Below are 26,273 nucleotides of genomic sequence, written 5' to 3' on the forward strand. Positions count from 1 at the left end.
CCGAGAATTTATGCTGCTGGGGTTTTTCACAAACTGTAATGGCGCTTTGGTTAATTGACAGGAAGTCAGAATGACACCTGTTAATATTCCTAAGCGTCATTCACAGTAATTTGAATAACCACAGGCATAGCGAGCGGAGGGAGGTCACAATTAAAGCAGGGGCTCAATGTCTATGTCGAGACAGTCGTCGTCTACTTCCGTTCCCGATGAATCGTCGCGATATAGATGCATTATTTATATAGATGCATTATATATTCAAAGGTCAATTTATCCCTCCTATGGCAACTTCCATATACCTAACGAATCAATAATATCTTCAAATCTGTATAAGTTTGTTTTCTTATGATATATTAATGTACATATCTTTACTAAAAAGTGCAAATATCTTATTAAGTAATTCATAATATTTCGCAAAATGGCATTTTTCAACTAAATATTATAATATTTTAAAGATTTCTAAATATTTCGGTTAACCGGTTTTTTATACTCGGTTAAATGACAAACTGGTTTTCTAGAAATGGTCAATTCTCGGTTAACCGAAAAACCGGTTTTTCCAAAAGTCGCTTTTTTATAAACACTAGGTGAGGGTATTAAGGAAAGACAAAGAGCAATCCCATTATTTTTTATTTCTATATTCGAAAATATTTGGTTAAAATCTTATTATAAATATTTAATTTGTAAATATACATAACTAAATTATTTTTTTTCCAATACTTGCAGTTAACACGAACTTGTTTATCATCTTAATAAACTAATTGTTATCTGAACCTATTTTTGTTTCATAAAGGTAAGTACTGACAAAAAAGCAGTGAATTATTTTAAAATCGTTTAGGGCGGGTTTCTTACTAATCAATTAAGTGTGGCTTGCTGTTAGATTAAACTTAAAACAAATTTAGCAGGATTTTAAACGGGCAGAAGCTAATAACCAGCTTTTCAGACAAAAACATAAACAATAAACAGCTGTTTTCGCCATAATACTTTTGTAAAATTAAAAATTTTAAAAAAATATATGTATATTAAAATAAACATTTAAAACAATAATATTATTGGTAAAACAATTCAAAAAAATTACTATTGACATAAAACATTAAGTTTTTTATTCCGATTTGATTACTTTATTGTTTTTATTGAATAGTTTTTCTCACTTCAGGTTAAAACAAAATAATAAACTAAATAATCGAGTACTGAAATCATAAAATTTATATTAAACTATGTTTAAACAAAGAATGACATAGATTTTTTTGTTTTCACTTTTATCAGAAAAACCCGCCAAAAATTGTCAAAATTTCACTTAAAAAAGAAAATATAGAAAATAAAAACAATAATTTTATACATAATCCCAATAACCCAAACGATATTACCATTATAATATAGGAAAGATAAAAATAATCAAAACTATAGTATTTGCTTTGTACCTTCCCTATTCTCTATTCTAATGATATTTTGTGTTAAATAATCCCAACAATATTTTTAAGAAATAATGAATTTAATTTCGAATTATTTTAACTGAGCTTTTTTGAATATATCAATTCTTTATAAACAGTCTTTGGCCATTAATTGTAAAAAAGCCTAACTCTTTAGCTTTAAATTCCATTGAATTAATCCCCAAGAGAATTTATTCTTTATTGGAATGAATTTAATTGCATGGTCATTGTTGTCTTTTTTAATAACATTATTAAACATTTTTAAATGCAGTTTGAAGAATAGATAACACTTTAATGAATTAATTCTTTTAAAGCTTTGTATAGACAACTATTGAATAACAAACAATCGAAGCATTAAATTAACAATCACTATTTATTTACTTGCATTTATTTATTAAAGTCAAACTTACAAAAGATTAAAATTGATTATGTGTTGGAAAATTAAGTTATTTTTTAGATGAAAATAAGAAATAAAAAATATTGAAGACAAAAATTGTAAATGAAGAAAACAATGGATTGTACAATGTACCAACGTACAATAAGTACTTGTCAAACTAGTGCAGTTTGCACATTTATTTCAAGAACATACACCACAGTTATTTGGATTATATATGAGACACAATAAAAACATGATTCAGATCAAACCAAAAGACAAAAAGTTTGCTCTACTTAATGAAGGTAAATGGACATGCAACATTGCATAAAACATCGAAAAAAATATATGTATGTATGTTTAAAAAATTGACCATTAAAGGCACCATAATTTATTTATACAAACACAAAAACGTACATAAATAAGAACAAAATATATTCTTTACTCCAAATCCAAAAATAAATAATTGCAATTTCATACATAAAAAGTGTTCTTTCGGAAAGTTCATTAAATTAGATTGTTTTTAACAATGTTTTAATCGCAAAAAAAAATATACATTTTCAGTAAACATTGACTACTGAATGCTATTATAGTTTAAGGCTATTGCTACTGAGCATGCGCGACAAGCAATTTTTCATCCTTACCCCACAAACATTAAGTTCAATTCTATTACATACATATGTATGTACAATGGCAAATAATAACACAGGTCAACAAAATTTGAAAAAAAGTTGAAACCCAGAGAAATAAATAATTTTATATGTTTCAGATAGAGATGTAACGAATGCTGGCTTAAATGTAAACACTCTTAGCGAATGAAAACTTAAATTCCCTGATTGGTAGTAGTGTTTTAGTTATATACATATGTATTATGAAGCAAAAATTTTGTTACGACTCGATTTTTCATCAGAATATATTCAGTAATTTCATCATTTTCAATTTTCTCCTCAAATTACATATGTACTTGATTTTCATTCGGATTCGCTTTTGCATTCGCAAAAAATAAAATTAATTATTCGCTTTCGCTAAACTGGCATTCGCAACGACACTAGTTTCAGATAGCGTGTCCTAAAATTCGAAAATCCGTTTTTGGAGATATTTTTTACCTTTATTTACACATTTTGTTATGACATCTAAAAATACAATTTGCCAACTTTAAAATGAAGTTTAAACTTCTCTTCTAATTTTTTCCTTCATAGAGATATCTTAAACTAAAATTGGAAAAAACTATCTAAAAAACCTGATGTGATGTAGAAATTTTGAGGTCAAATTCCGGTTTGGCGGATCTCAATACATTGGTATACTTTGGTCTCTTGGTTAAAAATTTGTTAGTCTGTGTAATTGTTGGACCATTAGTTGTTTTCTGTAACAAAAATATATTATTTATGGTTATTGAAAAAACGTTACCTTTAAAATTAAAACTACATACAACTCAACAGTCAAGAATGAAAATAATGAATTGATCTATCGATATTGCACAGATGTTTTAAAGAATTTAAAATTAAATATTTTAAATCTTATAAATTCAAGGCATTTGTTTTCAGAAAGAGGCTCAATATTATTTCAAATACAATTTGTCCAAATGCTGAGAGATGGATGTGAATCCAATACTTTTAAGCAAATACATACAATTCAATGAAATTAAATTTTAAATGTCTGTTTTTAAGAGAACTATAATATATTCTACATAAGTGAATAAAATACCTATTTATAAGAAGTTACTTAGTATAACGAATTAGTTAAGATGAAAACATAAACTGCCAATCCACAGCAAATTTAGAAAGAAAAAAAAAAAAAAACAAATACTAACATGTAAATAAAAACATTTATTAGAGCAGATTCGTATAGACCCCAAGTCGTGATGTGTCAAGCGGTTGTAAACAGCTACAATAACAAGAAAAAATACAAATGAAAAGAACACAGTCTCGACATTAAACCATTTTTTAAAAAAATATAAAATATAGACAGACAATTATGTGTATAAATATGTATGTTCGAATCTGTATGACGCGGTTTGTTATTTTTTTAGCTTTAAACTTAGTGGATGTACATAAAGAGCTTGTTGATCTGCCTCCATGAGACACCGACTTGAAATAAAACAACGTTTTTTATTTTTGTTTTTATTAATTTGCGATAACCCCGTTTCAATTGAATACAAAAAATAAATGATTTTTTTATTTGTTATTGTAATTATTTGTGGGATAGAAAAAAGCAAAGTAAATGAATTATTCCATAACGGTCTTTCTTACAATTTTGAAATTGAAATGATATCGACAAAATGGAAACCAGTTTCAAAAAACTGTATCTTTCTTTCAACAGCGCATTTGTCCAATTGTGAAAAACTATTTTTAAATTATACGACAGCAAACACATTACATGTGCGTCCTTCTATTCGAAGTTGTAAAGCATGACAATAATTCAAAATTAAACAAGGTTTTTAAAAAATATTGAGCTTACAAAAAAAAAAAACTTACAAAAGTTGGCTTTATTCATCAGTTTAGCTTAGCTTACGTTGATTATTTATTTATTACTTTTTTAATTCAGTTAAATATTTAATTGAACAATTTGGATGTTTTTCAAATTCTCCTTATAACGCTCTAAAACACTTTCGACTTCTTCGGCAACGAATTCATCGACTTGATCGCTGGCACGTCCAGTGAATGTTTTAGCATCCAAAATATCGTCCAATTGATGGAGAATGGGAGCAAAGTAAGGGTCATTGCGGACACGTTCAACCAAATCGTTGTCTTTACCATGTTGTTTGACTTGAGCCCCGGCTTGGTGTGAAAGTACACGAATTTTTTCATGACACACCTGACGATCACCACCAGCCTTAACCATAGCCATAATAATATTTTCAGTAGACATGAAAGGCAACTCTTGGGAAATATGACGTTCAATCACCTTGGGATAAACCACCATACCCTGAGAAATATTCAATAGTGTTAGAAGTGCTGCATCGGCCGACAGGAAGGATTCGGACAAAGTCAAACGACGATTGGCCGAATCGTCTAGAGTACGTTCCAGCCATTGGGTGGCATGCGTATTAGCGGCATTGGAGAACAAGGTGATGAGATGACGAGCCAAAGCACAGCAACGCTCCGAACGCATGGGATTTCTCTTGTAAGGCATAGCCGATGAACCAATTTGGGTTGTTTCAAAGGGTTCTTCAAGTTCTTTACGTGAAGCTAAAATTCTCAAATCTGAGCACATTTTGTGAATACTTGTTCCCAAACTGGCCAATGCACCCATAACTTCAACATCAACTTTACGCGTATAGGTTTGGCCGGTTACTCCATATGGCTTTTGGAACCCTGCCAATTTAGTCACAAGTAAATCCAACTGCTTAACTTTCTCGCCATCACCATTGAAAAGTTGCAAAAAGGATGCCTGTGTTCCGGTGGTACCCTTAACACCACGACAACGCAAATCTTCACGACAACGACGTAAGGCACGTTCATCCATGACCAAATCTTGAATCCAAAGGCAGGCACGTTTACCAACCGTTGTCAGTTGGGCGGGTTGCAAGTGAGTGAAACCCAAAGTTGGTTGAGACTTGTAATTTAAGGCAAACTCTTTAAGGCAATAAATTACCGAAGCCACACGAGGTAACAGAAGATCCAAGGCATCACGCAATATCAACAGATCGGTATTGTCGCCTACATAACAGGAGGTCGCACCCAAATGAATGATGGGGGCAGCCAATGGACATTGTTTGGCAAATACATGTACATGGGCCATAACATCATGACGCGTTAAACGTTCCTCGGCCGCAGCAGCTTCAAAATCTATATCCTTGACATGGGCCTTCATTTCAGCTATTTGCTCATCGGAAATATCTAAACCTAATGTCTGTCAAATGAAAATTAATGTTAAATGCTTTAATATCTCTCGTCTAGCTCACATGTTCTACATACCTTTTCAGCTTCGGCTAGCCAAATCCATAGTTGTCTCCAGGTGGAGAATTTATGTTGGTCACTGAACAGATATTGCATTTCTTTGCTGGCATAGCGTGTGCTAAGCGGCGATTTGTAACCTTCATAAACACTACTCATTTTTCCGATTTTCTTCTTCAATTGCGAGCAACTTTACACAGATTGATAATTTAAATGCTACTGGCAAATTTGCGTAATTACAATTGAATAGATTTATTTCAGCAATAGGCGACAGAATTTTACACAAATCAAAATGTGATAAGAAATCCCACCAGCAAATAGTAAATGCAAAATAGAAGAGTGAAAAAACAAGTTAAACTTGGGGAAAAATAATCAGCTGTGTTGTAGATTTCAGCACATGTGGTTGATGTGTGTGTGTGTGTAGTTGTTGGTATGAAATTACACTGAACACACCCCACGGAAAAATAAACAAATGATGGAAATATGTGTTTAGTAAGCATATTCATAAATTCAAATATTTAATAATACGTTACATTTTTTATTACGTAAACATACTGATATTACACACATATTTGACGTTTTTTTACTTCACTTTTGCAAAATGGTTAATAAAAACGTGTTACTTTGTTTTTACTGGTCTTTGTTTTTAGAAAGGCATTTATGATTTGATCAACTATGTTGTATGTATGTATTTTTATTAACAAAAAGTACACCGGCCAATGCTGTTTTAACAATTTCAACTTCTATGTTGACCAGGTTTGGAATGTTAAAATGGAATCTGTGCGTTCATGTTCATGTTCCTATGGCGTATGCTCATAGTGCAATATTTATTTATAAATATTTGTGTTTTATGTACACTTGTCTGCAAATGTATGTATATTTGCAAAGCCATTTGCAGCAAATTTTTATATTCACTTTTTTCTTTTTTTTTACTTATAAATTTATTCAACTCAAATTTAAACTAGAACATTGCACTGTAGTCGCACATTTAGCCTTGTGTTTTGTAGAAATTTGTTTTCAATTTATTGCTACAGAAGTTTAAAATTTCAGTAAATGTAGTAATTGAAAACACAAGTCTAATTACTTTTCGATTTTGCTTTAATTTTGGGCGCTAGTATTAAAAAGTGCAAATATTCATTATCATCATTTAGCTAAAAGTGTATTTAATGGATTTTATAACGCTCATTTAAATAAATTAAACTGGTTGAAAAATGCTCACTCACACATACACATATTTGAATGTTATAAAAATGCAATTTATGACAAAATAAAAAATAAATTAACATCCAATACCAACGAGTTGTACTGGATATTTTGTAACATTTTTTTTAAATTAATTTTTGTCACATTCAAAGCTCCTTGTTCACATTAAACATTTCTTACATTTGCCATGTATTTTTATATTCCTAAATGGTACATGGAAAGATCATTATCATTGAGAAAGATTCAAGTAAAAATCGAGGCTGTTTAATTACATTCATACGTACAATAATTTGGCGATAAATCCCAGCAAACACCAATGCTTGATCTTAAATTAGGAATTTTAAATCTAATATTAATTATGTAAAACTAATTTGAAAAATTTCTAACACTTTTGCGAATTGTTTTAAATTTATATTTAGTATGAGCTGATAAATCCATTCGTATTTAAATGTATTTCCAGGGAAATACGTAATTCGGTTGACATAAAATTGAAAAAGCTTTAAAAGTGAAACAATAACTACAGCGAATATCTTAAGAATGAAATATATATTATAATTGTTTATATTTTATATAGATAGCTATATACTTAGATAAAAAATATATCAGTTGAAATGGAAATCCCCGTATTCAAACTGAATTGTTCATATATTTAGTTGATTTATTTTATTACAATTTCTTTTATTGTAACAAATTTTAATAACTCTTTAACGTTTATAACAATCTCAAGCCTGACAGGATTATTGCAACCGATATTGCAATTAATTCCAATTTTGAATTGTTGCAGATGTGTGGTATGTAGTCCATAAAATGCATGTATTTATACAACACAATCGTCTTAAGTAAATGGATTCATATTAGAATAATAATAAAAGTTGTTCCTGTTTCCATCCAAATTGAATGTTTATTTTAAAATTTATTTTCCTAATGCAGGTTCACTAGCTTAAGTTGAAACAAGTACAACTAGAAGAAAACATTTACACATTATTTTTAATGCATTTTTTAAGCCCACGTGTGTGGAAATATCCCAATAGCTGGACATTTGTTCACAAAATTATTTTTTCTGTTATTTTAAATTAATTTTAAGAAGTAAGAATTAATATCATTAAATTTTTTTTTTTTACTACACTATGAACTAACTAACTAAAGATGTTTTATTTTGTTAATAGCCTGTACATGATCCATTTAGGTAATCCCAAAACTACTCCCCTACATGTTGCGTATGTTTAGTTTACGCAGCAATGTTAAATGTAGAATGTTTTATTAATATTATTGGATTAGCATTGGACCAGTCTTTTACGGAGAACTCTTTACACCCGTGTAAGGAGTTGTGTCAATTTTCTACAAGGTAAAATATACATTTCAAAAAATGCTGAAATTGACTAAACTAAATACCAAAAATTATGTAAATTTTGACACCCATTTCGATAAAAAGCGAAAACAATATGCCTCTCCAACTCTCTTTTTGTATGTATACCAAAAATATTCTACAAAAATTTTAATATTATTTTTCTCGAAATCAGCACAAAATTACGGAATTTTGAGACCAATTTCAAAAAATCTAAAATATTTTATTTTTCAAAAATTATACTGAGGTCAGGATTTTCAATCGCTGGTAGTGATCTAAGGACCATTCCAAAAAAATATTTTATATTTTTCTTGTGTTCAGTACATAATACGCATCGATTGAGTGGTATTCCTATATGAAGTTCTTAAAAAGGCTATTGTTCCTCGGGACACTCTAATGTTCAATGTAAATAAGTAAATTAAAACTACTTTTCTTAAAAATTGTAATCAGATGAACATAGCCAAATCGAATAGGAGTCGAGTGGTGCAGGTTATAAAAATTAAATGGACTCTGGAATTTACAAACGATTTTTATTATTTTGCAATACAGTGTTATATTGTTTATTTAATCATAAATTTTGATTGCAGAATCTCTGATTGTATGAGGAAACTGAAGCTAAATAACAGCTATTTTCTAAACACATCGTATTTTTAAACATATTTACATGCATACACATACATATCAAATAAACATACATACATAGATATATTTCAATTTAAAATTGACACAAATTTGAATAAACTATTACTGGTTTGTTGCAACATTTAATTATTATTGTTGACGTTGTTTCTATTACAACAATACTTAAAATACGTATCAAATATTTCAAATACAAACTAGTATGTATTTACATACATACATACATATTTCGAAAATAAATCAAAGAATTATTACAAACATATATATAAAACGGGAAATTTACAATTTAAAAACAAATTATGTTTTAATTCGAAATATGTATGTACTTTCCCAATAAGCAAAAACCTTTGAAATGATGTAAATATGTATTTGAAAACCTATTCAAATTTCATACATAGCCTTTGAGAACAAATTTGAAAATTTTTGTTTTCAAATGGAAAATTATGGCCTTCTCAAACAAAAAGGCAGTTAGAAATCAAACGTATTTTTCAAATGTATTTCAAATTTAAAAAAAGGCTAGAGGTAAGCTTGAAACTAAAAAAATTTTCAAACGTATTTCAAGTATTCTTTATTATTATTTTCATACATATTTCAAACCCTAATTATAATGCTAAATATTGCAAAATTCATATATTTTTTTACATCACCTGAAAATAAAATATTCATACATTTATTTTAGCATTTTTTTCTTTTATATCTCCGATTATTTCTCCTATATTTAACGTTTTTTCGCTCCCTTGCTGTAGAAAAAATGTTCTGTTTTTATTTTTCTAAAATAATTTATTTTTTGAAAGAAACTTTTCTAAGTTCAATTAAAACAAAACTTTGAAAATTTTATAAATATCACACATTATATTTTTTTAAACGTTTTTTGAAATTATCATGTTTATTTCAAAGGCTAAACTTTAAAATTTGAAAACAATTTGGAAAATACATTATTTAGTTAAGAAAATTTTCAAAAATTTTCACAGGTTTGAATCGATGTTTATTGTGTTAATATCATTTGCAAAATTGTATTTATTGTGTGCGTGTATGCAATCATAAGATACCAAATTTTGAGCCCACATTCAAACATGAGTTCAATTTTGAATAGAGGCCCCTTGAGCAAGAATAAACTAGAAATACATCCATACGATTACATACCGTTAATCTTGTAAAACTGGTGCAATGTCTAACGGTCATTAGAAATAAATAGAAAAGTTGATGTGTATAACGAACATAATAGACAAATTGAATGTATGTATGTACATTAGGGTGGCCCCCGTTTCATTGTAAAATAGTGCTCAATATTTAGAGAGGTGGGTCAAAGGATTTTTTAAGAAGAAATATCATTCATCTCTCTCGCGGTACGGAGTTTCTTGTACTCGGAAACTTGTTTTGTTTTGTTATTCTTCTCATTCGTACAAAAACAAATCAATGCAATTAATACATAGTTGATGTGTAGACATAAAGAAAACTTTAAAAGAGAATTAAGAAAAAGTTTCTCAACTAAAGTTTTCCAGTGTAGACGGACAAATTGCAAGAAACGCAGCGCTGAACGCTTTTAAGGTGGAAGTACAGAACGCGCGCTGAGGCCGCAACGCGTTTTACGCTTTTCAAACTTTTCGCGCTTTAATCACAACACGCGCTGCAATCAAAATTTTAAGTTTTTGGTTATTTTTTTAATATTTCTCTTTCATTGTTGGTGAAATGTATATAATTTTAGTTTACAAAATACAACTCTGATCAGCTGCCGACGCGTCAAAAGTTGTAAGTTACCGAACTTTTCGCGGCAAACGCTTTACAAACTACAGTGTGTAACTTTTATTTTCGTTTTTTTAATATTCTCAGTAAAGTATGAATGACATACAATGATACAACAATACGATACCGATAGTGAATGGGCCAAATACGATGTTCTTTACTTGTCGATGTTTGTAAGTGCTTGTAATGATGTTTGTGAGTATTTTATTGCTTTCAATGTTTAATATTTGTATATACTGTGTCTCTCATAAGTATTCGAATTTAGGTATACTATCAAAAGAAACCACATTTAATAATATTTTTATGTGTAAAACAAAATAAACCACAACAACGCTAAACGAAATAAACACACAAAAAACAAAATACACAATGCAATGAAACTAACAGTCATTCAAACATACGAAACTGAATACACCAAGAAACAAAAACAATATACACAAGACAATGAAACATACGAAACGAAATACTCTAAAAAAAAAAAACAAAATACACAACGCTATGAAACCAACAGACATCCAAATATACGAAACTGAAGACACCAAGAAACAAAAACAATATACACAATGCAATAAAACACACAGCCATCCAAACATATAAAACGAAATACTCAATGAATAAGCAGTGTTGTTGTTGATGCTTATATCAAAGCATGAAAAAATTGTCTTTTTTATGAAATTTCAGAGGTTGTCACGGATTTTTGCTCATATCTCTGGTATTTATGGACCGATTTTGCTGATTTTAAATAGCGATCTTTTCGAAAGCTATCTAACAGAATTATTGAAGATTCGGATCTCGCAACTCCGCTACCTATAAGGATCCAGAATATATATACTTTATGGGGTAGGAAAATTATATTATAGAAATTGCAAACGGAATGACAAACTTATATATAACCTTCTCACGAAGGTGAAGGGTATAATAACACAAACTATTTTACAAGACTTCTTGTTCGTCTGACATCAAATTTGACATTGTTTGATCAGTAGAAGTATTTTAACATATTTTTTGAAAAATGTACTATTTAAAACTTTGAAGTCCTCTAAAAAGGACACAGGATTACGAAATGAAAAACTAAAAACGCAGTTTTTCTCCATTAAATTTATAGTTTCAAACTATATCATAGGGATCGTGTCCAATTTTGAGTGTCGGACGGTGTTATTTACGATGATCAAAATAAACCCAAAATTTTGGACTTACAGTGTTATTGTAATGGACAACATAAGCGTGAAAGATATGAGTAGTAAAAACTGAAATCTAGTGTAGATGATGACGTTTTGTTTAGGCAGTCTTTGCAGTTACATATATACCGTTACAATGGGAAATTGAAAATATATTAGTGCTAATATCTATCCACCTTTATCGGAAAATATCGATCCTAGTGGTACGAAAAGGGATCCTGATTATTCAATTGGAAACAGATAAAGGATCCCAAAAATATATCATGGAACGTTTAAGTGTAGATCCTTACAAGAAAAAATATTATTTTTAGATACCTCAAGACGTCTACCTCTGAAAAAAAGGAAAGAAAAATTGTAAATATGGTCAGAAACCACCATTTTAATAATATTACTTAAAAATGGTACAATCGCACCAAAATTATGGACCAAATAGGCCAAAAACTATTTTAAGCAAAAAAAAAAAAAAAAACATTTGATTCACAAATTTTGCCATTAAAATCGCCTAGAGAAAGATATAAAGTATCTTTCTCTAGGCGACTAAATATTTAATATTTTACTTATTTTTTGTGTTTTTTGTCTTTAACAAAGACAAAAGAATGCAAAAAATGCATGAATTCTTTAATAAAAGGCTCCCAAACCAATTGACAATAATTTTGTTGTTTGTCCTTGATATAAATTTTTTATACCTCTTTGAATAAACAATTTTCTCTAGAAGATAAGATTTCGGGAAAAAGTTAAGAAAACATTTAAATTTCAATCGATTTCCGGCACGGGTTCCCGTTATCCGATTGGGCTAAAATTTAACACCAGTTAGTTTTAGACACTAATGAACAAAATAAGACCCATCCAAAGAAAATCGATATTTTTTGGACCCCTCTAATGTAAATACATTGTACAAGAATATTCTATACTTAATAAATAAGATAAACAAATACCCAATTCATGCCTGTTTAATTTCAACACTCATAAATATTGCAGAATAATTGAAATGGTTAAAATGTTTTTTTAATAAATAAAACGATTAAATTATAAAATCTACATTGCGTAGAAGTACTTATAAATGATTAAAAAGAAAAAAATATTGAATAGAAGGCAATTCCATTATGTACATATGCATTGTCATTGGATTGTCGACAAAAGAAATACAACAACTGGTAGCACATACTAATTATTCACTTCGGAATAAGTTTTGATCTAAAATGTTTAATTTGATTATGTTCTTAACTAGCTACTTATACTCATTGAGCAGTACTTGTAATAAAATGTGTAATTAACAGACCCATTCTTGTAAGTCTTTCCATTATTTGTAAAGTTGTTCTTACAAAATTTTAAGATTTTTGATGTTATAGTTCTCTATACGCGATTTTTCACTTAAAGTTTTTAGAAGTGACCATTTTTTTACTGCTGGCTAGCCGTCTCTTGATTTAAATATACTTACATACTTACGAGTAGAAATTTAAAGCCTAATATAAGGCTTTTCTACTTTCTTAATTATACGAATTTTTTTTCTCAAATTTTTACTTCACACTGACGAGGCCGAGGCCTTTGTTATGAACAAAAGTTGATACATACAGTTGAAATACTCGTTCAAACCGCTTTAATTTCCTAGTGTATAAATTATGTTTACTTCATATGAATGGTACCCCGTCTACTAATGCTAGTCCGTCTATTTTAGTTTAAAATTTCATATTGATAATAGCAATTATTGTCCTATATAAATTTTGGTATTTACTTTATGTAGAATGTGCCACGCCCACTACTGTTGGTCTGTCCATTTTTGTCCCAAACATTAATGTCGATATTGATATTTAAAATGGTATATGGCGAATAAGTTAATTCAGTCCATAATTGGGTAATGAAATACCAATAACGCTGCCGTGGGAACATTATTTTCTTGCAAAACAAATTCGACACAATTCACTTTGGATGTAAGAAATTAATTAATGAAATCCATGTATTCGATTGTCATAAAAAAGTGCATTTTTTAAGTTTATTGTAAACAATTTACTAATTTACTTTTTGCAAATCTCCGTACATACAAATGTTGGTTTTGAGTTTTCTGTGTTTTTTAAGTGTATGTATGTATGTACTTAAGAGAAATTGTGTAAGTGTGTGTGAGCTTATCTAATCTCTAATGTCTTTTTTCCTGACCATTTTGGTAATTAAGTTGATATCATAAATAATAACCTTAATACATTGTTGCATATCTTTCAGTGTTAAAATGATATGTTTTATACCGGTTACTAGGACCACTTTTTCTGTGGACATGTAGATTTTATGTCTTTCTTGATGTTGTTAATGAATTTTATTTAAATTAATTTTTCAGTGATTAAAACATAATTTCACGCAGACATTTGTTTATAATCCGGCGCGGTTAGATATCGTTTCTGGTTAAATAAACTGGATTTTTTTATTTATTACATGTAATATATAAATTAAATCCAAATACTATCTCTGATTTCCTTAAAAATTAGTTATTTTAATTTAATTCAAAGTCAAACATTTACACGCACTATCTTTTTAAACTCAGTTTTTTATTATAGGCTCTTAAGTTTGCATGTTAAGTATAAGTCGTTAATAATGAAAATTGTACGTCATCCATTTAAATACAATTACAAAATTTTATCTACAATTATGACCGGTCCTTCCCATAATTTATAGTCAAGATTTACTTAATGAATTCTATTAACATACATATTACTTACTAAGACCATCCGGGTGATTTTAATGGCCGAAATTCCCTTTTATGGAAATTTGGGTCATTAAAAATATACGATTTTCCAGTTTTTTCACATTTACATTGGGTCTGGATAATATATTGTCCGATTTTAACCATTTTCATCGTGGTTCATTGCTGGGATAAATAGCAAATTTAATCAAATTATTATTTTAATAATTGGTAATACAAACTCTACTGTTAGATCCATTCGGTTTTGCAAAATTCACATTCAGAAGAGCGTATCCCTCTACTGAAAATCCTTTTTATTCGTCAAGAAATAAATATATTATCAAATTTTGTTTAATTTTACAGGAAATTAGCTGCCTAATTTCCTGTAAAATTTTTTATGTTTTTTTAAAAAACATAAAAAATTTGTTTTTTTTTTTTAATTCGCAATCTTTTTTTAAATTTACAATGATTATTTTAAAAGAACAAACATATTTATGTTTTTAAAAAAAATCGTAAAATGAACAAATTTTTTTTCTAAAATTATATAAAATTATTTTGCATTTTACTAAAATATTTCGTACAATTTCGTATATTTTACGAAAGAATTTCGTGGTGCGAAACCACGAAGCATTTCGTACTATGTACGACATTTTTCGTGTATATTAGGCATGGATTATTTTCAGTGTAATATGTACTAGGAATCTTTTGAAATACATACATATGTACATATGTAACCACTTTGTTTATTGGAATATTTCCTAATAAAAAATAATATCAATAGACAACTTATCGAATATTTTGTAACAAAAAATAATATAAATTGACATCTATATATGCACTTAAAATCTATGTACATTTTTTAGCAAACTATACAAGATTTTCGAAATCAAAATTGTGGCTAGACAAAAAAAATTAAGAAGATTTCGTTTAAATATTCGTTTGGCAATAACTAATAAATAATTAAATTAGCAAATATACTAAAGTTGCAGTTTAGCATTGTGATAAATTTACTTTAAGTTTTAATTTGGTTTAAGTAAATTTTCATGTTTTTAGATTAAAAATTTTTTTCAAATATCATCAACATGTATACGCACCATATTAATATCAAATACATAGTGTTATCTACTTTTAAGAACTTAAATAATTTATTTTTTGCAATTATTTTATTCTAAATTATGTTTTTCATAACTTGCAAGAACTTAAATGAAATGAACTGTATCGTTTTAATACTTGTTTGAACAAATCAGCATTAAAATGTCTAATTAAGACGCCAATTAAAGTTGTAACAAGATTTAAAATACATACATACATACATGTGATTGATATCAATAAATGTACATATACATACATATGTATGTACATTAAAATGTATGTACTTTAGAGTGCCCCGAGGAACTGTATTTTTAAGAATTTCATGTAGGAACTGTTAGAAATATACTTTATAAACAAAACACTTTTCATATTCAACATATATATTTTAGTTAACTTTGAAATAATTTTTATATTTTTTTCTGGGAACTTCAAAAATTTTCTTCACACAACTTTTAGAACTTGTTCAATATAGTTTATTGTTAAATAAAATATTATTATTTTATATAAAAAGAAAATCTGTCTTAAATTTATTAAGAGGATTTCCATAAGGTTATGGGCCCAGACAGAACGTTTGGGAAAAACTACTATTGAAATATTATAATAAAACAAAATTTTGTGCAAGAATCTCAAGATGGCATCGTCGTCTCTGTATCAGATAGAAAAGCTCGACGAGAAGAATTATGAGGCGTGGAAAATTCACATGAGAAGTATCCTGATTCATGCTGGAACATGGAAATATGTAAATGGTGATGAACAAATTGATACAAAATGGGGTCCAGATAAAATACTGGAATGGGGAACCAATGATGAAAAGGCATTGGCAACCATCATGTTAAGTGTGAAGTCTTCGCAACTTAATTATATTAAAAATATAACAAAATCTAAAGATGCTTGGGATAAACTTAAAGAAGTTTATGAACCTAGTGGCCCAATGCAGAAAGTTTCCTTATACAAAAAGCTGCTAAATGTAAACATGAAGGACAGTAAAGATATGGCCGAATACTTAAATAATTTTTGCGATATTACGGAAAAATTAGCTGATGTTGGAATCCGTATACAAGATGAATTACTTGTCATCATTCTACTATCAAGTCTACCCAAAGAATACGAAAATTTTGTTGTAGCAATGGAAACGAGAGATTCTCTACCATCGTTTTTGCAACTATTAAATCCGATTTTGCATAAAACATCATTTAATTTAAAGTTCCATTCTCTACCAGCTTGCTTTAAGCCGTATAAAGACTTATGCAAATGTAAAACTTTATTCGGTGAATTCTTATCTTCAAAACCCTCTGGTTGTTGCATGTAAATAACATCGTGTAAGTCTCCATTTAAGTATGCTGTAACAACATCTAATTGGTGTAGGTGCATATTGTGTTCAACTGCTAATGCCAAAACCATTCTTATTGTTTCATGTCTTATAACAGGGGAAAACGTTTCTTTGTAGTTTAATCCATACTTTTGGCTACATCCTTTAGCCACTAATCTTGCTTTATATCGTTCGATTTTTCCTTCACTATTTTTCTTCAACGTATATACCCATTTGTTCTTAATTGCTTTTTGACCTTTTGGCAAATCTTCTAACGACCAAGTTCCCTTTTGTTGTAATGAATGAATTTCCTTTTCCATAGCTTCTATCCATTTTTTATTATTTGGACTGGATAATGCATCTTGGTATGTACTTGGAACTACATCCTCCACCACATTATTCAGTACTTGAGGAATCTTCCTTGGCCTTCCTGGTTTACCATTTCGAGAAATTTTTGGTCTACCAGGGCCACGTTTAAGTGAATCGTTTGTTGTTATAACTTCTTCAATAGAAGAACTGTCGCTATTTTCCGCTTCAAAATATAACAAGTCTTCTTCATCAGAACTGACATTAATTTCTGGCTCTTCTATATTCTGGGTTTGTTGCATTTCTTCATTATTCGTTTGTCGCACTTCTTTATTAGTATCATTATTTTTACTATTTAAAATTTCTTCAAAAATCATAAAACTTTCATTGTTGTTATTGATTATTTCACCAGATAAATTTTGCTCATCAAACAAAATGTTGCGACGTTCAATAACTTCACGATTTTCCATATCATATAATCGGTATGCTTTAGATACACGAGAATATCCAACCATCACCATATGTGAACCTTTGGGATCAAATTTACCCTTCTTTTTATTTAAAACAACCACATTAGAACCAAAAACTTTTAAATGTTTGACGTTTGGTTTACGACCGCTCCAAATTTCATATGGAGTTTTGTCATTTAGACTTTTTGAGGGAGATCTGTTACGTAAATATACTGCTGTTGCTACTGCTTCAGCCCAAAGATTTTGACTAAGTCCCGACTCAACTAACATACATCGAGCCATTTCTACTATAGTTCGATTAGCTCTTTCAGCCACACCATTTTGCTGCGGCGTATAGGGTACAGTGAGCTGTCGTTGTATTCCACATTGTTCTAAATACTGGCTAAATTCTTTGCTAAGGTATTCTCCACCATTGTCACTGCGGAGGAATTTTATTTTACGATTAGTTTGTCGCTCTGCCATTTCTTTAAATAATTTAAATTTTTCAAAAACTTCGCTTTTGTATTTGAGAAAATATACAAAAATTTTCCTGGATTTGTCATCTATGAATGTCAGGAAATATTTTGATCCCCCAATTGAATCTATATTCATAGGACCACAAACGTCCGAGTGTATCAACTCTAATAACTCACCAGATTTACTCTCCGAGTGTTTTGGAAATTTAGTTGCATGAATTTTGCTTACCATACAGGTTTTACATGGTTCACCCGATTCTTTATTTATATCCATACCATTTATCATATTTTTCTTGGATAAATCATAGAGACTTTGATAGTTAAGATGTCCATACCTTCGATGCCAAACTTCATTGCTTGAATTTAATGCACATGCTTTCTCCTCAGGTTTTTCAACATCAAATACAAATAGGTTGTCTTCTATTCTGGCTTTCAAAATATAATCATTGTTTTCATCAGTAAAAACTGCACCATGTTGATTAAACTTGATTTTACCACCATACTTAACCACTTTGCTGACCGATAAAAAATTACCATTCAAATCTGGAGAATACAAAACATCTTTTAGTTCAATTATACTATTATTAACAAAAATATTGACAGTTCCAATTCCTTTGGCAACAACTGATTTATTATTTGCTAACATAATGTTGTCATTACATTCATCTAATTTTGTAAATAAGTTTCGATTTGCACACATGTGACTTGTAGCTCCACTATCAATGTACCAGGACTTTGGACTACTTACTTGTTCAGATTTCGCCATTGCAATAAGGCTGTAAGACTTTTGTTGATCACGTTTTGTTTTACATTTGTTTGCGTAGTGACCCTTTTTACCACATATAAAACAATTTCCTTTTGTTACCTTTGCAGCTTCTTTGTTTTTCCAATTCTTGTTTCCACCTTCGCTTTTAGTTGCACTGAAAGCTTGCTGTACTGTTGTTTGACCATTTTGTTGATTTCGGCGTTCATGTTCTTCCAATAGTTTGAGTTTTAGTGTGCCTAATGCTGGTAGAGAATGGAACTTTAAATTAAATGATGTTTTATGCAAAATCGGATTTAATAGTTGCAAAAACGAGCCCTGTTTATATAAAAAGATAACTAATAATAATCTAATTATTGTTGCAGTTTATGTGGACGATATTATTGTTGGATGTACGGATCAAAATGAAATCTTAACTTTTAAATCAGAAATAGCCAAAGAATTTGATGTCACCGATAAAGGATTATTGGAACATTTTTTGGGCATCAAGTTCAAACGAGATGGTAAACCGGAAATATTGAGATCAGCCAAGAAATATATATTAAAGATTTGCTGAAAGAGTACAATATGGAAAACTGTAAGCCATCATCAGTACCATTAGATCCCAATTATCAAATTAAATGTGATGAAAATACTGAAAAAGTTGATAGTACTTTATACCAATCACTTATTGGAGCTTTATTATATCTAGGACTAACTACAAGGCCAGATATATTACATTCCGTATCAAAGTTAGCTCAAAGAAACGCAAATCCACATGTAGAACATTTTAAAGCGGCGAAAAATATACTACGTTATTTGAAAGGTACGCAAAGTCTAAAATTGAAATTTTGTAAAAGTGGCAGCAAATTGGTTGGATATGCAGATGCGGATTGGGGTGGATGCACCACTGATAGAAAATCATATTCGGGATACATATTCTACTTAGGAAATTGTCCAATATCCTGGGAATCTAAAAAGCAATCAACAACAGCCTTAAGCAGCACTGAAGCTGAATACATGTCAGTATCAAATGCGTCAAAAGAAGCAGTATACTTGAGAAGGTTGCTACAAGAACTTGGTTTTTCAAATGAAGAAAGTGTCGAATTAAACGTCGATAATCAAGGGGCCTTAAAATTAGCAACAAATCCAGTATTTCATAATCGTAGCAAGCATATAGATATCAAACATCATCACATTAGAGAAGTTGTCAATAATAATGAAGTTAGTTTGAAATATTGTCCAACAGAAGATATGGTTGCAGATATTTTTACGAAAAATTTGGTCAAAGCAAAACATAATAAATTTGTTGAATTGTTAAATTTGAAATATTAATTTTAATTTGTAAAAATATACATGTTGAGGAGGAGTGTTAGAAATATACTTTATAAACAAAACACTTTTCATATTCAACATATATATTTTAGTTAACTTTGAAATAATTTTTATATTTTTTTCTGGGAACTTCAAAAATTTTCTTCACACAACTTTTAGAACTTGTTCAATATAGTTTATTGTTAAATAAAATATTATTATTTTATATAAAAAGAAAATCTGTCTTAAATTTATTAAGAGGATTTCCATAAGGAACACCTCTCAATCGATGTGTATTTTGAAAAGTTCAATTGAAAAACTTGATCTCAGTTCAATACATATGTTCAAAACAATTTTCTGCAATCTTTTTGAAATGGGTGTCAAAAATTCCGTAATTTTGAGCTTATTGCTGGAAAAATAATTTAAATTTTTCTTAGGCATTTTTCAAAAATTATTCCGAACTCAGGATTTTTAATCGCTGGTAGGGAACTCGTGTTCAGTACATTAATACGCATCGATTGAGAGATCGCAAACTATTATCTGTCTACAAAATATGCCGACCATTTTATATTAAACATTATAGGAAAAGTCATGATTTTTTTTCGGAATTTTGTTCATATCTCTGATATTTATATACCAATTTATCAGGTTTTGAAAAGAAAGAAAAATTTGCGAAACCATGTCTAATTAAAAAGACATAGTATATTAGACCAATAGTTTCTAAACACTTGCGATCTGTAGTATTAATATATTAGCGCAGTAATGTTTTCAATCTATCAATATAGTGGACATAATAATAGAATCCCATATTAATATAATAATATTGTTTAGATTATTTGTTGTTTCATTTATTGCAATTAATATCCAAATATGGAAAAAAAGCATTCATAATCCAAAATATGTACCTATAACCAACACATGTTTGTGTAAATATTAATGACACAAACAGACATGTGGTTGCCTGTATGTATGTATGATCTGGTCAAACTTAATTTATAAAAGCTCATTGACATAGTTGTACGAATACCGATACTAGTCACATAATAATCGATTTATTATTTTTGTATTATCTCAGTCAAATAAGCGGTTTATTGGGAAATCGTTATAAATATTTACTTATGTTTTTATCTGTTATTTTGTTTTCAATTGGAGGCTTGAATTAAAAATTAAGAATATCAATTATCTTGGTTAATGCATAATATAAAAGTATAGATGGGATTCTTCCCGGTATTTGGGATAATTATAGGTAAATATCATTTTTATACTAATAGGAATTATAACACTCATAAATTTGAGAATTTTATGTAAATTAAGAAAATTAATCAATTAAGATGGTTTTGAAATTTAACCTGCAATGAAAACTTGGTTAATGGAATTTTTCAAATTCTTTTAAACAAACGTTTTTCCCGCGAAAAAATTTTTTATCGTAATAAGATAACAATTACGAAAAATTTGAAACCTGGAGTCTATCGTAATGCTCGAGATCATTTATTGAAAGAAAAGTACCATAAAAATGTTATAATTAGTTTTGCCGTAGTTAGCTCAATATTAGTATATTTTTGAGATCAATTTCGATTAAGCTTTTTTGGACAAATTCTACTGAGATCGGTATTTTTCAGTGGCTGGTAGCGAACTGAAGATGATTTTCAAACGTAATTTTTATTTGATTGATATGTATGTAGGTAGTATGCCTACAAAAAAATTGTTCACGAGTAATTAGTAATTTCCGCACAATGAGCTGGAGCAATTAATTTATTTCTTTTAAGTATCTAAAATTGAGCTATTATAACTGAACACAAACCCTTCACGTGAATTTTAAGACAATTAAAAGTGTCGATTATTCGAAGATAATAACAATGAAGAAGCCTATAGTATATTTTTTTTTTATAAAAAATTCTATATTTTGAAATTTAAAGATTTCGGCAGATGGTTTATTGATTTTGTCATTTTATTCTGAAAAATATGTTAAACTGTTAGAAAGATATTGATTTAAATATTACAGTTAAATTTACAAATATCATAACAAATAAAAGCTCGAAAACATCACATCACTCGGAAACATTGCATTGTTATTTTTTATATTATATTGTATGTATATATTTGGATGTGTAAACAAGCAATGTTTTTGTAGATACGCAAAGGAATTTGTTTGTGTTTAATTTGTGATTAAAAAATTAAAAATAAAAAATACGTATAACGTTTATTAGACCTGCCCTTAATGAAAATTATATTGGCATATTAATCATGATATAAAAAATGGTAGTTATGTAAGTGGTAACAGCCTTTCACGATTGATATGTTAATTGGTTCTTAGCGAAATTTTAAGGCGATCTAACCATATGCGTATTAATGAACTAGATATCATAGTTACTGAAACTGTTCTAAATAAATTTAAAAGAAGTATGTACTACATTTTTTAGAACTTTTCACAGAAAAAAGTTGTGTAATAAATTCCAATTCAGCCAAATATAAAATTCTTATTAAAAAAAAAAATTGTTTTATTAAAATTGCATTTCAAACAGAATGGTAACGCTGATCAGGATTTTTTAGATATAGAAGAACAAAAGTAGATAAGTTTATTTCTAATGAGCAGCTCTAGTACACTGTTAATAATCATTGTCCAAATTAATTTAACTTTTTAATAGACGATTTTAAACCAAAACTAAATACGCTCATATACTTAAAGACTGGCATAACTCAAAATATGTTCGTGTTTTAAAAACATAGTAAAACCAAATATCCATCATATAAATCTTTCAGACTGTTTAATCTTAAAAAGAAAAAATAATATTATTTTCAGCGTGAAGAAAAATAAAAACAATTTTTATTCAGATATGTTAGTCTTCAAGTAAATGAGCAATTTGTACATACATATACGCTGCAATTAACAAATAATGAAATGAATGGGTGCACATGGCATTTTGTTCGACTCTCATAATTATTCCATACAAATAGTCGTCTAATGAATAAATGTGATGAAATATCAATCGAATTCATTAAGTAAGATAAGCTGCATAAACGAAATCAAATGAAAACTGAGACGAATAAATATGTTCATGCTTTTCGAATGCTTTGTTAATGTTTTGTTTTGCTTTTTTTTGCAAATAAAATATTAACAACAATATTATAACAATTATGTGTTGTGTGTGATCTTGTTTTTGCTTAATTAAAAGTGCTTAAAAATTTGCTCATATTAAATTTTTTTATTAGACAAATAACTGCCACCAAAAACCTAATAAACGGTGCTAACAAGTTAAAAGTGTATAATTATTATTATTTTTTTCCTTCAATTCGGTTTAGTTTTTTGATCAATGTTTTTCTCTTTTAATTATTTTTGTCAATATTTGATTGTAACTCGTTTTATGAACAACTAAAATGGCCCAATTTCTTAACAGTTCCACTTTGTGTTTATATATTTTCTTTCGCATGGTTTTTTGACTATAAAGAAAATGCAATTTATTCATACAAATGTTTAATTGCTGTAAAGTATTTTTATTTAAAATTCATATGAACATTTATCGTTATTGAATTGCATGATACACTCAAATCATGCTTCGGGTTGTTTTTTCCAATATGAAATATTTATGAATTGATATCCATACATAGGCTATTTCCTGTCCTTTACAATTTGAATATTAAAATCAATAGCATATCCGTTTCCGTATTAAATAATCAGTATGTATGATATATTTAATTAAAATATTTATGTTAAGTTTGGAGAATTACAACTTAATAACATTTCTTATTAAAAATTTAAGTATTGAGGATGAGAGGGGTTCAAACAAATATGTACAACAAGGCGTATCGATTATAAGGTGAAGTCATTAATTTTTGTCAGTAATTTGTGTCACTTTTTATATTTGGAGTTGATAGCCTCGTTTTTGAAAGAGAATTGTTTTTATATCCTCCATACCCCCACCTTAAAGTATACCAATCGGCTCAGAATCACTTTCTGAGTCGATGTCCGTCCGTCTGTGTGTCCATGTAAACCTTGTGCGCACTCTACTCCAAAGGACGAAGCCTGTTGAAAATGTTTAAAAGCGGTCAATTATTTCGTATAGCCCCCTTAGAACCGTACCCGCCAAATAGGGCTTCTGAGCTCATAAATATGTTAAATGTTCTTGTATCACTTCAAAAATTGGCAAAACTTATTTGTATATAAGTCTTAATGATACTGCTGATTTTCGTAATGATCGGGTCCCATTTGACCCTGTCCCCCATACAAACTCCGCTTCAGAAAATGATGGTCATGATGATATTCTGCATAAATAACTGATGTAGACGTAAATCCCTGTACCAAAATTTATAAGGATAGGGCCATATTAACCCCCTTCCTCCATATAACCCCTCTTTTAGAAAATCAAAACATAATCACTGGTGTAGGGTATCATAAGGTCGGCCATGCCAGACTATAAATTCTTACTTGTTATAAATAGTTTGATAGCTTTGGGCAAAATGTTCATAATTAAATATAAGAACTTTACTTATTTTATTAGTGTCCACAATTTCCCATAATTTTGGGATTGAGAATTTTGAGTAAATTTCCCGGGACGGGAAAGTCTGTGAAAACCACTCAGAATGTCCCTTCTTCCAACAACAATAATATTAAAAAATATCGCACAAAAACACAACAAATACGCTTAAGCGATAAAATCTTTTGAATCAATAGAGGTAAAACACTTTGGCTGTTACGAAAGACCTAGACAGATAAAATGAAATAAGATATTTGCTAGTAATAAATATCTGTTGGATAAACAAAATAAGCATCCCGCCGAAAGTTATTAAAAAATGTATAAATGTGAAAAAGAATGGTTTAAAATTAAATACACCTATAACTAGCCATTGTTATTATTACCTTCAAAAGCAGTTAAAGAATTTAATAAAATATAACCTTTATTTTTTGTTTGATTTCTTAATTAAAAAATATAAACAAACAAGCTACAAGCGTGATTGGTAAGCAGTTCCATTCAAATACTGGAGTGTGGCACTGAACTTTATTAAATTATTTATTAAATGTTTATTTATTTTTTTGTTCCACATGTTGCATGTTTTTATATTCAAAACTAGCCAATTAGTAAATGGTAAATGTGTTTTAAATATCTGTTGAAAGGAAGTTAAATTAAATAAATTATATTTATATACTGACATGAAAGCTGATTAATTAAATTAATTTAATTTAAAAAATACCTATTTCTATATCATTTAAAAACGTCCAAGGTTTCAGTTAATATTGAATATTTTCAGATTTTATATAATAGTTGCCAATATTCAAAATTATCCAAATAATTTGTTTTGGTTTGAAAGAATAAAATTATTATTATTTATTGCCGCATATAATTAAACAATGATTAAACAATTAAATTTCATGATATCGATCTTATTTGCAATTAAGTGGGTGACTAACAACAAACAAAATAATAACAATTAAAACAAATCCATAAACAAACAAAAAGACCGGATTTAAAACAATTCGTTCCGGTCAAGGTCGTGTAAATTGTTTTAAAATAATCACTTTATTTATTTAGTTAATACAAACATCTTTTTATTGGAAATTTTTAAAAATAATGCAAACAATAGCGGCCGGTCTTACAAGATTTATTTTTATCGGTGCAGTTAAAACAAAAATTAATAATAAATTAAATTAAATGACTAACAAACACTCGCAAAAAAGGATTGTACTGAAATTAATACACTTTCAGGTTGAAATAAATTATATTGCCTTGGAGTTGTAAATTTAAAATTAACGTTATTATATTTTTTATTAAAAACAGGATTTAAACTTAATACAAGTCGAAATGTTGTCCAAATGCACATTAAGACAATTCATTCCGGAATCACTTTATGTAAATACTTAAAACACAGATGTGTTTATAAATATGTATTTAGAGTAAATATATTTTATTGGCAGCTGTCTTTTATATACACTTATTACATACATACTAACGTGTACATGCATATGTATGTATGTTTGTACATCGGTTTGTCTCACGAAATAAATTTGAAATAGAATCGAACTCCTTGTAAATCAACATTATCTTACAAAACTAGGTGTTAAATGTATTAAATTTTTTTTACAAGTTCCCCCTAAACTGGTAAATTGTTTAATAACAATAAAA

At 28.8% G+C, this 26,273-nt stretch overlaps 2 protein-coding genes across 2 annotated transcripts in view; one reads left to right on the plus strand and one right to left on the minus strand.

Annotated features, from left to right (window-relative positions):
- The first annotated feature begins 718 nt into the window (after positions 1-718).
- The window catches only part of LOC119611172 (peroxidase), a 39,364-nt gene continuing 13,809 nt past the window's right edge, over positions 719-26,273 (plus strand). Inside the window, exon 1 of the mRNA XM_037966669.1 lies at positions 719-787. The gene's annotated coding sequence lies outside the window, so the exon portion shown is untranslated. The remainder of the gene's footprint in view (positions 788-26,273) is intronic.
- On the minus strand, positions 4,251-6,073 carry LOC119611173 (adenylosuccinate lyase). The gene is made up of 2 exons (XM_037966670.1): positions 5,715-6,073; positions 4,251-5,649 (listed from the first exon to the last, which is right to left on the minus strand). Exons 1-2 carry the CDS (start codon positions 5,850-5,852, stop codon positions 4,342-4,344), a joined length of 1,446 nt encoding a protein of 481 aa, XP_037822598.1. The 5' UTR covers positions 5,853-6,073; the 3' UTR covers positions 4,251-4,341.

Source organism: Lucilia sericata, unplaced genomic scaffold (assembly GCF_015586225.1).
Source record: "Lucilia sericata isolate MDLA Ls3-8-SP2 unplaced genomic scaffold, ASM1558622v1 Contig001384F_arrow, whole genome shotgun sequence".
Lineage (NCBI taxonomy): Eukaryota > Metazoa > Arthropoda > Insecta > Diptera > Calliphoridae > Lucilia > Lucilia sericata.

Bases quoted from the DNA above. Each gene is read 5' to 3' on its own strand.
- LOC119611173 (XM_037966670.1), bottom strand. From the start codon at position 5,852: ATGAGTAGTGTTTATGAAGGTTACAAATCGCCGCTTAGCACACGCTAT. The intron at 5,650-5,714 runs GTATGTAGAACA...TTCATTTGACAG, and splicing joins GGCTAGCCGAAGCTGAAAAG to ACATTAGGTTTAGATATTTC.